General features: G+C 42.4%; 2 protein-coding genes across 6 annotated transcripts; one reads left to right on the forward strand and one right to left on the reverse strand.

Moving 5' to 3' along the window:
• Positions 1-1,270: 1,270 nt before the first annotated feature.
• Positions 1,271-9,458, reverse strand: helq (helicase, POLQ like). Of its 2 annotated transcripts, none has more exons than XR_011477631.1 (18): positions 8,813-9,458; positions 8,024-8,681; positions 7,667-7,845; positions 7,169-7,369; positions 6,928-7,000; positions 6,740-6,837; positions 6,438-6,536; positions 6,147-6,292; positions 5,787-6,026; positions 5,478-5,619; positions 5,240-5,344; positions 4,727-4,934; positions 4,440-4,565; positions 4,079-4,177; positions 3,461-3,634; positions 1,984-2,097; positions 1,646-1,780; positions 1,271-1,472 (listed from the first exon to the last, which is right to left on the reverse strand). XR_011477631.1 is itself a non-coding variant. In XM_023983642.1 (18 exons), the coding sequence occupies exons 1-18, from the start codon at positions 8,993-8,995 to the stop codon at positions 1,389-1,391; spliced, it is 3,096 nt and encodes a 1,031-aa protein (XP_023839410.1). In that variant the 5' UTR covers positions 8,996-9,458; the 3' UTR covers positions 1,271-1,388. The 2 variants fall into 2 exon arrangements, 1 of the variants encoding a protein (XP_023839410.1); XM_023983642.1 differs by having other exon boundaries at positions 4,408-4,565.
• Positions 9,459-9,571: 113 nt separating this feature from the next.
• mrps18c (mitochondrial ribosomal protein S18C) lies at positions 9,572-15,086 on the forward strand. 4 transcript variants are annotated; one of them, XM_023983645.2, is made up of 7 exons: positions 9,714-10,168; positions 11,316-11,383; positions 11,623-11,681; positions 14,053-14,136; positions 14,222-14,279; positions 14,362-14,421; positions 14,936-15,086. In XM_023983645.2, the coding sequence occupies exons 1-7, from the start codon at positions 10,086-10,088 to the stop codon at positions 15,010-15,012; spliced, it is 489 nt and encodes a 162-aa protein (XP_023839413.1). In that variant the 5' UTR covers positions 9,714-10,085; the 3' UTR covers positions 15,013-15,086. The 4 variants fall into 4 exon arrangements, with proteins under 4 accessions (XP_070297315.1, XP_023839413.1, XP_070297320.1 ...); XM_070441219.1 differs by having other exon boundaries at positions 9,733-9,904; XM_070441217.1 differs by having other exon boundaries at positions 9,740-9,791.
• Positions 15,087-16,455: the final 1,369 nt, after the last annotated feature.

Consider the following 16,455-nt stretch of genomic DNA (forward strand, 5'->3'; position numbering starts at 1 on the left):
GACGGGTCAGTAGTGGAGAAGGTGGAAAGTTTTAAGTTCCTCGGTGTACACATCACGGACAAACTGAATTGGTCCACCACACAGACAGCGTTGTGAAGAAGGCGCAGCAGCGCTCTTCAACCTCAGGAGGCTGAAGAAATTCGGCTTGTCACCAAAAGCACTCACAACTTCTACAGATGCACAATCGAGAGCATCCTGTCGGGCTGTATCACCGACCTGGTACGGCAACTGCTCCGCCCACAACCGTAAGGCTCTCCAGAGGGTAGTGAGGTCTGCAGAACGCATCACCGGGGGCAAACTACCTGCCCTCCAGGACACCTACACCACCGATGTCACAGGAAGGCCATAAAGATCATCAAGGACAACAACCACCCAAGCCACTGCCTGTTCACCCCGCTATATCCAGAGGCGAGGTCAGTACAGGTGCATCAAAGCAGGGACGCAGAAGACTGAAAACAGCTTCTATCTCAAGGCCATCAGACTGTTAAAACAGCCACCACTAACATTTAGCGGCCGCTGCCAACATACTGACTCAACTCCAGCCACTTTAAAATGGGAATTGATGGAAATTATGTAAAAATGTACCACTAGCCACTTTAACAAATGCCACTTATTATAATGTTTACATTACCCTACATTACCCATCTCATATGTATATACTGTACCTATATCATCTACTGCATCTTGCCATCTTCATGTAATACATGTACCACTAGCCACTTTAAACTATGCCACTTTATGTTTACATACCCTACAGTACTCATCTCATATGTATATAACCGTACTCTATACCATCTACTGCATCTGCCATGCCGTTCTGTACCACCACTCATTCATATATCTTTATGTACATATTCTTTATCCCTTTACACTTGTGTGTGTGTGTAAGGTAGTAGTTGTGGAATTGTTAGGTTAGATTACTTGTTGGTTATTACTGCATTGTCGGAACTAGAAGCACAAGCATTTCGCTACACTCGCATTAACATCTGCTAACCATGTGTATGTGACTATTAAAATTTGATTTGATTTGATTTGATTTCAATAAGTCAAGAAATTAGGGTTACAATAACTACTTTACTATGTCCCACTACTCACTGATATTGGGCCAAGCATTTGGAAGCCTGTCAAATTATTCCCATGCTGTTATATAAGTGACCAATTAAATCACTGAGTGTGAATTCTTTCATGATTTTGATGCTCACAGAAGCATCTTATTCATCTCTATGGGATCAAAAAACAACTTTTAAAAAAAATGAAGAAATCTTCCACATCCCAAAAATACATTTTATAATATCACTCCGATAAACAATGATACACCACTAAACAATATTAACACACCAAGCTAAATAAAAGTATTCTTCACACAATAAATCCACTGCAGCAACATTTTACAAAGAGAGGAGATCAAGAGGCATCATCAATAAGTCATCCATCTCCTCCTGAAGGGCATCAGCTTTCTCATTCAGCAGCATCTGAAAACAGACGCCACAGGAGGACAATGATCAAACAGAGTACAACTTCTGCAAATGCTCATCACATCTCAATCCAATTTTCTATAACCCTTTTTTGTATTCACTCTATATGGATTTAGGAAGGAAACAACAGCACAATTGTACGTATACTAGGCATTTGACAACAGGCATACTTTTGCCGAAGCAACAATCTGATTGGCTTGCTTCTTGAAGAGGTTCTCCACAGTCTTGGCGAGAACGTTTGGGTCAGCATTGGCCAGATGAGCCAGTGTCTTATATCCAGCATTGTACAGCAGCTTGGCTCTTCTCTGTCAAAAGCAGATAAAAAGGGTTTACAAGCATGCAAAAAACATCTGGAACAATGCCAGAAAACTTTGGCTAGGACAATAACTCTTATGACTGAATACCAAGATGTGGATATGTTTTTATGGACCTTTTGTTGCCAGGTTAGGACATAATCATGATGCTATAATGCCTAAAAAATGAATTGAGATTTTTTTTTAAGTCTGACCTCCATGACTCCTGCTACCTCCATGAGAGGGATGAGCTCGGCCTGGACACAGTAGGTCAGCCTGCGGGTAAGCTCAGTCAGGAGAGCTTTGAAGGGCCAGAACTCTTCCAGCTCCTGATAACACAGAGGGCACAGTGAGATCACTGGGGTCAAAAGAGAAAGAGGGCACAGTGAGATCACTGGGGTCAAAAGAGAAAGAGGGCACAGTGAGATCACTGGGGTCAAAAGAGAAAGAGGGCACAGTGAGATCACTGGGATCAAAAGAGAAAGCAAAAGAACATACAACTTTAGGAGCTATTCTCAGAAGTGGGCGGCAGGTAGTCTAGACGTTAAGAGCGTGGGGCCAGTAACCGAAAGGTTGCTGGTTCCAATCCCCAAGCCAACTAGGTGAAAAATCTGTCAATGCACCCTTGAGCAAGGCACTTAACCGTTAGTCAGGTAGTCACCGATTTTATTTTCCAATGATTGCACATTGGCCAATAGAACTGATTGCAGTTTACTCGCTCGCCTATGAATTCTCAGATGGCAGCCCGATCTCCGCCCCCTTTTTCTCCGTCTTTTCTTTACGCAAATGACGGGGATTTGGGCCTGTTCCCAGGAAAGCAGTATATCCTTACCGTCGGACTCATTAAAGAAAAATTATAGCAAGACATAAAAACAAACGCAAACAAAACTAACAAAATAGCACAGTTGGTTAGGAGCACGTAAAACGTCAGCCATCCTCTCTGGCTCCATTCTACAATGGCGACTGCTCGTTCTCCGACCGCATGGCACTACAGAGGGTAGAGCGTGCGGCCTAGTACATCACTAGGGCCAAGCTTCCTGCCATCCAGGACCTCTATACCAGGCGATGTCAGAGGATGGCCCTAAAAATGTTCAAACACTCCAGCCACCCTAGTCAAAGACTGTTCTCTCTGCTACCGCACGGCAAGCGGTACCGGAGTGCCAAGTCCAGGTCCAAGAGGCTTCTAAATAGCTTCTACCCCTAAGCCATAAGACTACTGAACATCAAGCAACTCTCTGTTATTATCCATGCATAAGTCACTTTAACAACTCTACCTACATGTACATATTACCTCGATAACCGGTGCCCCCGCACATTGACTCTGTACCGGCACCCCTTGTATATAGCCTCGCTATTGTTATTTTACTGCTGCTCTTTAATTGTTACTTTATTTCTAAATTTTTTATGTATTTTTCTTAAAACTGCATTGTTGGTTAAGGGCTTGTAACTAAGCATTTCACTGTAAGGTCTACAGCTGTTGTATTCGGTGCATGTGACAAATACAATTTGATTTGTAAGTCGGTCTGGATAAGAGTGTCTGCTAAATGACTAAAATGTAAAAATGGAGGACTGAAGTAACAAAGCTTTTGTATTTTCAGGGCACCTCTGTGAAACACTGCTAAGAGTCTAGGATGTGGCTCTGTTTGGACGGGACCCAATAATATCATATATGACATCTATGCTGGTAGCTACCTCGGTGAAGTGCAGCACGCAGGAGCAGAATACTGAGGAAGAGCTGAGTAGTGTCTGGATGAAGCCCCGGCTGAGTTGGAACCGGTCAGCCACACTCCACAGGTCAGTCTCCTTCAGCAGGGACAGTAGTACCAGGGCCAGGTACAGCCGACTCACCACCACCTGGTCAACATTCTGGGGGAACAGAGCAGAGGGGAAGGACCATAGAAGTAGAATTATTCCTACTTCTATGGCAAGGACAGCATAGTACAACAGAATGGCACAGAACTGGCTCACTGCAGTGTTGCTACATTTATTACATGAATGATCAGCTGTAGAGCAGATGTAGAGAGCAGATTTGAATTCACGTCACAAGATATTTAGGGTTCATTATCTTCATGACTTAAATTAGTTAAGTCTGCCTTCCATCTAGGGGTTAAAAGGAGAAAAAAAATCTTTAAAAAAAATCTGGATTAATCTAGAGATGAACATAATGGTTTTTTTAAGCCAACGTACTCAAGTATAAACCCTCATAATACCTCAAGCCAATGATAGTCTCTCAACCTAAGGAACTGTGAAAATATGACACTATTGAGTTAACAGTATTTAAATCATGCCATGCTTCCTCAATACTCTTACCTTCTTGACATTCTGTCCAGCAGCCTTTCTAGCAACAAAACTTTCAGACACACCAACTGCTGCACACATCTTTTGCTCCACAGCTGATAACATTGTGAACTGGAATTGATAAGCAAAACAAACTCTTACACAATAATTGTTGTACTAAATACTGCAGAAGACAAACTATTGCACAAAACAATTTTATATATACAACATGTACTTCATTATTAGATATTTTCATTAAACACATCAGAAATGGATAAAAACTAAATTTTAGGTATTTTATCTACCAATCTACGTTTAATTAATGTAGACAACCAAGAAGCACACAAGGCCTGGGCTCTAACCTGTCTGAAATAGACCATCCAATCAGGCTTACACTGGGAGACCATGTCATAGGGTGTGACCAGGTAGATGAGGTGGAGGAAACTGTTCAGCATCAGGCTCTCCAGGCCTTTAGACAGGTCTCTATACAGGAGGTCACAGTAGGTCAGATCCACTGAGCCTGAGGAGGAGAGGTCAGATACACTAAACACTGTAGTATTGACTCATAGAAAAAAAACATGTCTCTGTAACAGGATTTAAATGGATTACTATGAACAATTTCCTTGTATGGTAATAGAAAAGAAATTAACACCAGTTCTGGCGAGTTTGAGAGTAGTTCACCTTTGTAAGTAGCTCTTCCTAGCTTGGTGACTTGCAGAGTCCCATCTTGTGGCTCCGTGGAAACGGTGACGAGGCCTTTCTCTTTAAGCAGCTCAACACACTCCTGTGTCACCTCCCACAGGCTCCTCTCCAAGCACACCTGTTTCTCCTGGACAGACAGCAACGTGCCACTCATGAAGTCCCTGATCTGCTCTAAGCTGTTCGTGATCTGAAGGGAGACAAAAGAAAACCGTCAAAAACAGTATCATCAATTCATTCATTAATATATTCTTAATTCCATTCCTTTACTACGATTTGTGTGTATTAGGTATATGTTGTGAAATTGTTAGATATTATTTGTTAAATATTACTGCACTGTCAGAGCTAGAAACACAACACCCACAATAACATCTGCTAAACACGTGTATGTGACCAATAACATTTGATAAGACCAAGTTCTTTGCTAAAATGAGACATTTTAAAAAGGGAACTGGATTTTTTTGTAATTCACTTATGGATATTTTTCAGAAGTACATTTAATCCAATAACGGATAGGATGAGACTCAGGACACCCTTTCCGTCACTGTGCATTAGATTGCTTATGCAGATCTCCACTGGTGCGGATACAAGCTTCTTGACCTGAAAATACAAAAGGGTGGACAGGATCAATGCACTAGATGAGTCTGCTACAAAATGTCAGAGCGTGGAAACATAAAGGACCGGATGTCACTACATGCATAGGTTTACTGTTATGGTTGTAGCTGTTATTTACCAAGACCTTGTCTTTGTCCTGTAGGATGAGGATGCTCTCTCCATGAGTGTCTATCCCGGCCCGTCCAGCCCTCCCCACCATCTGCTTGTACTGGCTCCTCTTCAGGAAGTCTGCCGCCACGTACGGAGAACGCAGAATCACTCTGGTCCAAACACACAATGATGGATCCAATCAAGTCTACAATAAATGTCACTATCTAACACAGAGATGCAAATTCTGTTGTGACATGTCTCGTGAAAAAAGCTGATCCTTGTCTCCTTAGAAGCAGTAAAGTAGTCGGACAGGTTATGCTTCCTTGCTTTGACTTGCCTCCGAGCAGGTAGGTTGATCCCTGCAGCCAGCGTAGAGGTGCAGGTGAGGAGACAGAGAACCCCTGCAGAGTAGGCCTCCTCCACCAGCTTCCTCTCTTCACTGGTCAACCCACTGTGGTGGTAAGCCAGGCCGTACGGCACCGTCTTCTTGAGCACCGGACACAGGGAGCCGTTCCCACTGCTCCTCAGCTCCTCCAGCAACACAGCCTTCTCTGCCTGCTTGTGCTGGATAAAGTCCCTGGAGAATTCAAGAAGAACTGGCATGTTGTATCAATCACAATCCACACAATCACAACCACTGGACCGACTGACCATGATTTGGAGTACAGAGAAGAGAAATATAAAGATGTCTTTTTACTCTTTCAGGTACTTGCAGATCATCCCAGCCACGTTCTCACAGTTCTTCTTGGTGGGACAGAAGACAAGGCAAGACTGGCTTGGAATGACCTCAGTCACCAAGGCAACAATATGATCCTGATCGATCTTCTGCATGGCACTGGAGTACTGGAAAACAGAAGAATTAGACAGGTGCTAAGACTTCAAATACAATGTGAGTCAGCCTTCAAAAGCTGACTGCCTGGCACTGGAGTCCAGTATATCTTTAAATATATATAACTGATGGCTCTTCAAATCAAACGGATGATTATACCTTAAAGTTCAGGAGTCGAGAGAACCTGAAGCACTCCTCCTCCTTGGGGTCCACCTCGTATATGCTGTCCTTCAGTTTCACATACTCCTTCAGCTCAACCTGAAACACCATGGCTATCAGTGGCCAACCATCACAGAGACAATGGAGTACACAACACGCAGTCCAGCTTCTATTGGTTTAAGCTTTCAAAGAATACATTGGCGATTTTCATGTTGTATGTGGACTCTCACAAACAAGGAGGCATACCACAGAGGATCAAATAGCATTGCGTAGATCAAACCTATGGTTAGGGAATATCATACCGGTCTGAAGTCATTAGTGTAGTTCTCTGCCTTCAGAAACTTCTGTAGATCTTGGACATTGCCCAGAGTAGCACTCATTCCAATGATCTGAGTTGACTCTGTAAAGAAGGAAATCAGTTTCCCACACATTTTCAAAACATCTTCCTTCACAATGAATATGATGAGAGTAAAATAGCAGTCACACTTACTACTGATATAGAGCACTTTGGCTAGAGTCATCTCAATGATAGCTCCTCTGCTACCATCACCCAACATGTGGAGCTAATAAGAAGAGAAATGGAGTGGCATAAATAATTGGATACTACAGTACAATATAATTGATTCTGTCAAATACACAAGGCATCAACAGATACATTTATTGTGTCTCGTGAGTGGCTATTCTATGTTTTGTAAAGATAACATCTCAGATTTAATAAGATATTTGCATACCTCGTCCACAACCACCAGCCCCACATTGTCCAGTCTGTTGGCCTCTATGAGGGAGTTTACCAGGCCGTGTGCCTTCTCTATAGTGGCAATGTACAGGGACCTCTTGCCCCTTCCCTTCACTGGAGGGAACCTGCCCTTACTGCCAGCATACTCCTCCACCATGAAGTCTAGCTCCAGGCCAAAACTGGCCAACCCTCGAACCTGGGAATGCATTCAAAATACATAGCTCAGATTTGCCATTGACATACAAAAATGTTTACATTTACATTTACATTTAAGTCATTTAGCAGACGCTCTTATCCAGAGCGACTTACAAATTGGAAAGTTCATACATATTCATCCTGGTCCCCCCGTGGGGAATGAACCCACAACCCTGGCGTTGCAAGCGCCATGCTCTACCAACTGAGCCACACGGGACCGTTTAATTATAATCCCTTTGTACAGTTGGATGAAAGAGGAATTATATACATTTCGTAAACAAAACAATGACCACAATACCTTCTCCTGCACTAGAGATACGTAAGGCAGGATGAAAAGGGCATCCCTCTTTCTGCACAGAAGCTCTTTGAGGATAAGAATCTCAGCCACCAAAGTCTTCCCACCACTGGTGGGAAGAGAGTAGATGAGGTTTCTCCTCTGCTGAACTGAGTCCAGGTTTAGACAAGTTTTCTGCCATTCTGAAATATAAGAGAGCATTGTTATTGATGATACTCTAATATGAAGCAGGGCAAGAGCTCAAATTACTCACACTTAGCAAGACAACCAGACACTTTGAAAACATAGCCATGTTAAAGTTGATGCAGAACTAGTGAGGACATGCAATTAGACAGGGAAAAGGAATAGAAATCCATTCACCATATAAATCTTTGATTCCTTTGAGATTGCATATCAGCTCCTTCACTTTGGTGGGAAGACCAAAGAAAGGCCCCCGGTCTGTTGTCGCCATGGAGACAGATTCCATAGCCTGCATGGCAACACTGATCTCCTCTGTAACTACGGCCTCCTTCTGCACTGCAGTCCGGGAGACACTAGAAGGAGTTGCTGCATTAGCCATCATAGCTCTCTTCAGATGATCGGACACGCTCTTCCTTGCCTTGGGGGCGATATGCCTCTCATTTCTATCTTCAGTGCTGACAGACTTCTCAGGATGTCTCATAGGCATGGAGGTTTTGTCCTCATCTGTACAGCAGTTCCTGTCTGCTGTTTGAGGATTTTGTAGAAAAGCGAGTTGTGAGCTTGGCATGTCTAGGAAAGCATCATCCGTGAAGCCCTCCAGGAATGATTCTGTCATTGAGTCATCACATGATTGTTTCGGACAGTTGTCTGTTGAAGACTTCAGTGAGGTGAAGTCAGGGTTCCCAGCAAGCAGAACCACAGGGCATCTGCTGCTGGTTGTATGGTCAATGTCATGCGGTCTCATGTTCTGCCCCACTCTATCAAGCTTTGCCAGGGAAGAGCTGTCACTTACAATACTGTCATAGTCCCCAAATAAGTCCTCAGTGTCACTGCAGTACTGCAAAAAAGCAACGTTAAGAAACAGTAAATGCACTTGTAACTCACTCAATATCATGTTGAAATTACAGTAAAATCATCAGACCACATGAACTGTATAATGCACCATTGTGATATTAGTTAGCTACCCACCTCACTGAACTTTGCATCCATGGATTGGTCCATAGCTCTGGAAAGCTCTATCTGTCCCGTGTTGTCAGGACATTGTCGTCCAGAAGCACTGGTCCTTTTCCTTGCGGGCGTGAGATTACTTATTCGTCTATCCCTGGACCGCTTCCTCGAGGACAGTCGTTTTACTTTGATTTCGGCACTCATTGTCAAACCTGACTCTGTCGGTGAGGTCACTGACGTTAGCCTAAGCAAACACTAGTAGCATTCCAGCTATGTTGGCATGCTAACGAGCTACTAGCTAAGTAACGTTAGTAAATACAATACAATCATGTTGGCTGACAGGGTGAGCTCCTCAATTAATTTGCTACTGAGTCAAATTGGCTGACTGAGTGAGTTGGCTAGCTATCTTGAAAAAAAATAGATAGCTGACGTTAACGTTGGCTAACTTAACGCTAAATGTTAAGTGAGCAAACTCAACAGTCTTTCGTTAGCTGAAAGTAGCTAAATTGACTAGACATGGTTAAAACTTGACTTACTATTAAATCGTCTTTAACAACCGCGAATACAAAATATAAACTAGAGAATACATTTTGAAGAGTAACTAACCGGATACATACAATACAGACGACAATTATGAATTTGTAAACATGAGTCTAACGTATTAGCCAATCAGAGACGAGTAAAGATAGTAACTATAAATTGAGTCGGGTGGAGAACGGAACTTTTTTCCGACCTATTGATACAATCAGTCTAATTGTACCGTACTGTATTTGAATATTAGATTCATTATATTCTATGGAAGTTTTAGATTTGTTATGTGGAAATTGTACAAACTATCACTTCGAAAATACATTCATTTTGGGAGGAACGTTTGATCATGGGCCAACATATAAACGTGAACAGGAAATTACGTCAAATAGACAGAGCTCAATTTTGGCTCTGCAATTGAGATTGTTCAACGTTACTCGCTGGTCGATAGAGGGGTGTGCGCCTCTATGGGGTAATGTTTCGTGTTAATTATTCGCATGTGGAAAGCAATGCCGAGACAAACGGAGGAGGAATGGAGGGGAAAAGAGAGGGAGTAGAGGTCTAAGAGAGTGAGGGAAGAAGAGGGTGAGCTTGAGTCGGAGAAAAATTGCGGGGAAAAGGGAGCTTGTTTGTCAAAGAAGAATGGTAGAAAGTGTAAGCAGAGGGAGCTGAAGACAGGAGTAATTGAAGTGAATTAGGATGAAGTATCTGGAGGTGGTAGGTGCGGTAAAGTTATCGGAGACCGAGGTATGCACCGAGGATCAGGATGAAGAAGAGTCTGACAGTAGGAGTGAAGTTTATGGAAAAAGTGGACTCTTGCCATTCGGTTGACCCATTTGCGGTTTCACGGTGGGTGAAAAGAGTTGGGTCATGTGGAATCGGTGAGGGTAACTTGAAGTGGTCTAGTGATAATTGTTTGTGTTTCTGTTGAGGAAGAATGCGCTCCAAGTAAAACGAATGGGGGTAAGTAAAGTGAAGTGTTTCGATCTCAAGAAAAAAGGCACCAATGAAAGGAGTGATAACTGGGGTAGCAGTAGATATAAACGTTGACTAACTGAGGGCAAATATTCCCGGTGTATGTGATGCTCGTCGTTTAAAGCGACGCAGACAGGGTGGCGAGAGTGGAGAAACAGAAGAGTCATTGTCTGTTCTTTTGAGTTTTGAAGTTCAGTCTTTGCCTGACAAAGTGAAGTTAGGATATATAAATTATCCTGTACGAGCGTATGTGCCGTGTACGTTAAGATGTTACAGGTGTCAAGCTTATGGGCATGTGGCAGCAGTGTGTAGGAGGGAGGGTCCAAGGTGTGAGAAATGTGCAGAAGGGCATGAGACAAAGGAATGTGTAGTATTGGGGGAAAGTAGTGGAATGTGTTAATTGTAGGGGTGCCCATTGCGCTGGGGATCAGACATGTCCCGTGCGAGAGAGGCAGTTTGAGGTTTCCAGGGTTAGAGTAGAGCAGAAGATGTCATCTGCTGAGACAGTGAAGAAAGATGGGTTAAGGGGGGAGGAGTGGTAAGAGTAGTAGAGATATACCAGTACAGAGGGATAGGCCAAAAAGTAAAATATGTTTCAGTAAGATTGGATTTTTTAGCTTTTATAGCAGTGGTTATTAATTATACTGCAGGGATGGTTCGGGAAGTCTCAGAAAATGGAGGTTGTGGTGGCAGCTGCTGAGAGGTATTTGGGTGTGTAAGAGTTACATGATGTATTAAGTGGTTATGTCCCATCCTTTCAGGGTGATGGCATGAGGTAGGAATAAATACATTTAATTTTTGGAGTAGGGAGGTGTTCATTTTATTTTATATAATTTTGAAACTAGTGAGTATAGTGTTAGATGGTAGGGTATTTATTTAGTACATTATTTTTCAAGTAAAGTATAAGGGAGTTGTACTCCAGTCTAGTAGATGGCGGTAATGCAACAAATTGGATGTCAACCGCTGTTAAATCTCATAGAAGAAGATTACGTCAAATAGCTTCCGGATCTTTCCTTCGCAGGTCAAAAATGTTTGCTGTCCGAAGCATTCGATCTTTACAATTTACATTTTCACAACTTGGAGGCACACGTAAGAATGCTGTTCTATGTTTTGAATTAATTGCATTGCTAGTGATACAAGCATGATTATACTGACGTGTATAATCACTAAGATAACCTATTAGCTAAATGGATAGCTAACGTTAGCTAGCGTTAGTTAACCTCTAGCTATGCCATCCATCATTAACTAGCCAACCACATGTCGTCTATTTAGCTGGCCAGAGCAACCTCTTTTATGTAAGTTAATGTTTGCTTTACTTTTTATCACAGAACAATGTCTCAGAAGTCTGTCAGGCTCGTCTAATGTAGTCAAGAAGAACGATGACATGGTAAGCCATTTTAAAGCCACCTATTAATGTTAGGTAGCTAGCTAATAGCTACCTTTCAAAGAGTGCACTAAGTAAAACGTTATCAATAGACTAAATGGATCCAGGATTACGTTTTTAAATGCAAATAGAACTTGATTTATATGTACCCTTAGTGCTCAGGGATAGCTCTCGAGAACGGTATACCCAGCTTTAGAGACTCACTCCATCTCGCATACAAAACAGCTGGATCAATGAACTACAAATACCGACGTTCTGTTGTAACGTTTAGGAACATTAGTAATCCTCGCGATGTGGTTTTGTAAACGATTAGAAGTGCATTATCACATCAGCGAGAAATAATCTTTCAATTACAAAATATACACTTGCTCTAGGCAGTTTAGCCATGTTGCATCCTGCAGAATTTTAAATAACACTGGGCAAACCGAGGTATGAAGCTTCGCTCCCCAGCAATGACACTACAGTCGTGGCCAAAAGTTTTGAGAATGACACAAATATTAATTTCCACAAGGTTTGCTGCTTCAGTGTCTTTAGATATTGTTGTCAGATGTTACTATGGAATACTGAAGTATAATTACAAGCATTTCCTAAGTGTCAAAGGCTTTTATTGACAATTACATGAAGTTGACGCAGAGTCAATATTTGCAGTGTTGTCCCTTTTTAAAGACCTCTGAAATCCGCCCTGGCATGCTGTCAATTAACTTCTGGGCCACATCCTGACTGATGGCAGCCTTCTTGCATAATCAATGCTTGGAGTTTGTCATAATTTGTGGGTCTTTGTTTGTCCACCCGCCTCTTGAGGATTGACCACAAGTTCTCAATTGGGATTAAGGTCTGGGGAGTTACCTCGCCATGGACCCAAAATATTGATGTTTTGTTCCCCGTGCCACTTAGTTTTCACTTTTGCCTTATGGCAAGGTACTCCATCATGCTGGAAAAGGCATTGTTCGTCACCAAACTGTTCCTGGATTGTTGGGAGAAGTTGCTCTCGGAGGATGTGTTGGTGCCATTCTTTATTCATGGCTGTGTTCTTAGGCAAAATTGTGAGTGACCCCACTTCCTTGGCTGAGAAGCAACTCCACACATGAATGGTTTCAGGATGCTTTACTGTTGGCATGACACAGGACTGATGGTAGCGCTCACCTTGTCTTCTCCGGACAAGCTTTTTTCCGGATGCCCCAAACAATCGGAAAGGGGATTCATCAGAGAAAATGACTTTACCCCAGTCCTCAGCAGTTCAATCCCTGTACCTTTTGCAGAACATCAGTCTGTCCCTGATGTGTTCCTTGAAGTGGCTTCTTTGCTGCCCTTCTTGACACCAGGCCATCCTCCAAAAGTCTTCACCTCACTGTGCGTGCAGATGCACTCACACCTGCCTGCTGCCATTCCTGCGCAAGCTCTGTACTGGTGGTGCCCCGATCCCGCAACTGAATCAACTTTAGGACACGGTCCTGGCGCTTGCTGGACTTTCTTGGGCGCCCTGAAGCCTTCTTCACAACAATTGAACCGCTCTCCTTGAAGTTCTTGATGATCCGATAAATGGTTGATTTAGGTGCAATCTTACTGGCAGCAATATCCTTGCCTGTGAATCCCATTTTGTGCAAAGCAATGATGACGGCATGTTTCCTTGCAGGTAACCTTGGTTGACAGAGGAAGAACAATGATTCCAAGCACCACCCTACTTTTGAGGCTTCCAGTCTGTTATTCAAACTCAATCAGCATGACAGAGTGATCTCCAGCCTTGTCCTCGTCAACACTCACATTTGTGTTAACGAGAGAATCACTGACATGTCAGCTGGTCCTTTTGTGGCAGGGCTGAAATGCAGTGGAAATGTTTTTTGGGGTTTCAGTTCATTGTCATGGCGAAGAGGGACTTTTCAATTAATTACAATTCATCTGATCACTCTTCATAACATTCTGGAGTATATGCAAATTGCCATCATACAAACTAAGGCAGCAGACTTTGTGAAAATTAATATTTGTCTCAACTTTTGGCCACGACTGTATGGAAGCAACTTTGCTAAACTGCGATCAGTAAGTGTATATTTTGTATTTGAGCAATAAATTATCGCTTCTATGTAAGTAAGTTATAAATGTTTCCAAAACTGTGTCGTGTGAGACTTATTTGCATTTAGATGGCTTTGGCGCTCTGTCTGCACTTTGTGCCTGAGCTAATCATAATGGACATTGAATGACCCACTGTATCCATGCCATGGAGTCATGATAAGGGCTAGCTCAAGGAGTAACATTCCACCACATGTCAAGAGAATTATTACTTTTTTTTAACTTGATTTGAAGCTATATGTCATTTGACTACAAGGTCTATGACAACTACATTTGTTGTATGGATTTACCTAAATGTTTATCTCCCCAGCCTTTACAGATGGAGAATCCATACAAACAACCACAGAAGGGCTGCATTCTCTGTAACATCACAGTGGACTTCAAGAATGTTCAGGTCTGTCATTAGACTGCTGTGATGTGCAAGTATCCAATGTTTATTTATAATATGCCTAATTTTTCTCCAAACTTGATTCCAATAGCTGCTGTCCCAGTTTGTATCCCCACACACAGGAAGAGTTTACGGCAGGCACATAACAGGTGAGAACTTGGTCAGGAAAAGTGCTGAAAATGTACACATCAGAGCAGAGGCTGTCGTGTCAAGGTGTTTATTCTTTTCCAGGTCTATGTGGTAAGAAACAGAGGGAGATCGGCAAAGCCATAAAGAAAGCTCATTCGATGGGTATGCCCTCAAATCACACATTGTATTATTGACTGTACATTGAAAACAATGTCCACAACAAAAAGTTGCAGATATGGATTTATGGGACAGTGAAATTATTTTTACAAAATTGAGTGTAGAGACATTCAGAATGGGATTCTGATGTACTATGAGTTGGTTTGGAGTGTTTTCTTAACATACTTTAGACACATTTTCATAATGCATTGTAGTCAATGGCAAGTGATGGCAATTTTCTCTGTAATGAACTAAAGTTGTGGGATCAACTACAAGCACAGAAAGAGTGAATAACGCCACATGAGAAAATGTGTGAACAATATGATCAAGTCTTCAGCAGCTTTAAACCTCGAGGTTGCTCTGTAATAGTTTCTCTTTGGAAACTTCAATGCGCCATCTATCACTACTGACCAGAGGATTTGTAATAACATTGTACTACACACTTGTCTGGCTCAAAATGACCATGTTTTGATCATCCAGTCTTTCCTATAATAAATACTGGTAATGTTTTCCTCCACAGGATTCATGTCTGTAACCCACAAGGACCCACATTTTATGAAAGATCCAAATATCTGTGACATCCGGCACTTGGAGTAACTGTCCGCCTGTATTGTGGAGCTAGTCTAGCATAGATACTGTAATTGTGTATTAAAACATTTTTCAATGTGGAAGATTGCTTGTTAGTCACGTCTTTGAGCTGTCATGCTTGGGTTGAGTCATGAGACCAATAATCGTAACTCACTACACATGTGAAAATAATTTAATGCAATTCTGTACAAGTTCAATTACAGCTTGAACTATTTTATATACAGTACCAGTCAAGTTTGGACACCTACTCATTCAAGGGTTTTTCTTTATTTGCACTATTTTCTACATTGTAGAATAATAGTGAAGACATCAACTAGAAATAACACATGGAATCATGTAGTAACAAAAACGTGTTAAAAATCTAACTATATTTTAGATTCTTCAAAGTAGCCACCCTTTGCCTCGACAGCTTTGCACACACTTGGCATTCTCTCAACCTCCTTCACGAGGAATGCTTTTCCAACAGTCTTGAAGGAGTTCCCATATACAGTGAGGGAAAAAAGTATTTGATCCCCTGCTGATTTTGTATGTTTGCCCACTGACAAAGAAATTATCAGTCTATAATTTTAATGGTAGGTTTATTTGAACAGTGAGAGACAGAATATCAACAAAAAAATCCAGAAAAACGCATGTCAAAAATGTTATGAATTGATTTGCATTTTAATGAGGGAAATAAGTATTTGACCCCTCTGCAAAACATGACTTAGTACTTGGTGGAAAAACCCTTGTTGGCAATCACAGAGGTCAGACGTTTCTTGTAGTTGGCCACCAGGTTTGCACACATCTCAGGAGGGATTTTGTCCCACTCCTCTTTGCAGCTCTTCTTCAAGTCATTAATGTTTCGAGGCTGACGTTTGGCAACTCGAACCTTCAGCTCCCTCCACAGATTTTCTATGGGATTAAGGTCTGGAGACTGGCTAGGCCACTCCGGGACCTTAATGTGCTTCTTCTTGAGCCACTCCTTTGTTGCCTTGGCCGTGTGTTTTGGGTCATTGTCATGCTGGAGTAACCATCCACGACCCATTTTCAATACCCTGGCTGAGGGAAGGAGGTTTTCACCCAAGATTTGACGGTACATGGCCCCGTCCATCGTCCCTTTGATGCGGTAAAGTTGTCCTGTCCCCTAAGCAGAAAAACACCCCCAAAGCATAATGTTTCCACCTCCATGTTTGACGGTGGGGATGGTGTTCTTGGGGTCATAGGCAGCATTCCTCCTCCTCCAAACACGGCAAGTTGAGTTGATGCCAAAGAACTCCATTTTGGTCTCATCTGACCACAACACGTTCACCAAGTTGTCCTCTGAATCATTCAGATGTTCATTGGCAAACTTCAGACGGGCATGTATATGTGCTTTCTTGAGCAGGGGGACCTTGCGGACGCTGCAGGATTTCAGTCCTTCACGGCGTARTGTGTTACCAATTGTTTTCTTGATGACTATGGTCCCAGCTGCCT

The sequence above is a fragment of the Salvelinus sp. IW2-2015 genome, linkage group LG4q.1:29, assembly GCF_002910315.2.
Source record: "Salvelinus sp. IW2-2015 linkage group LG4q.1:29, ASM291031v2, whole genome shotgun sequence".
NCBI classification, from domain to species: domain Eukaryota; kingdom Metazoa; phylum Chordata; class Actinopteri; order Salmoniformes; family Salmonidae; genus Salvelinus; species Salvelinus sp. IW2-2015.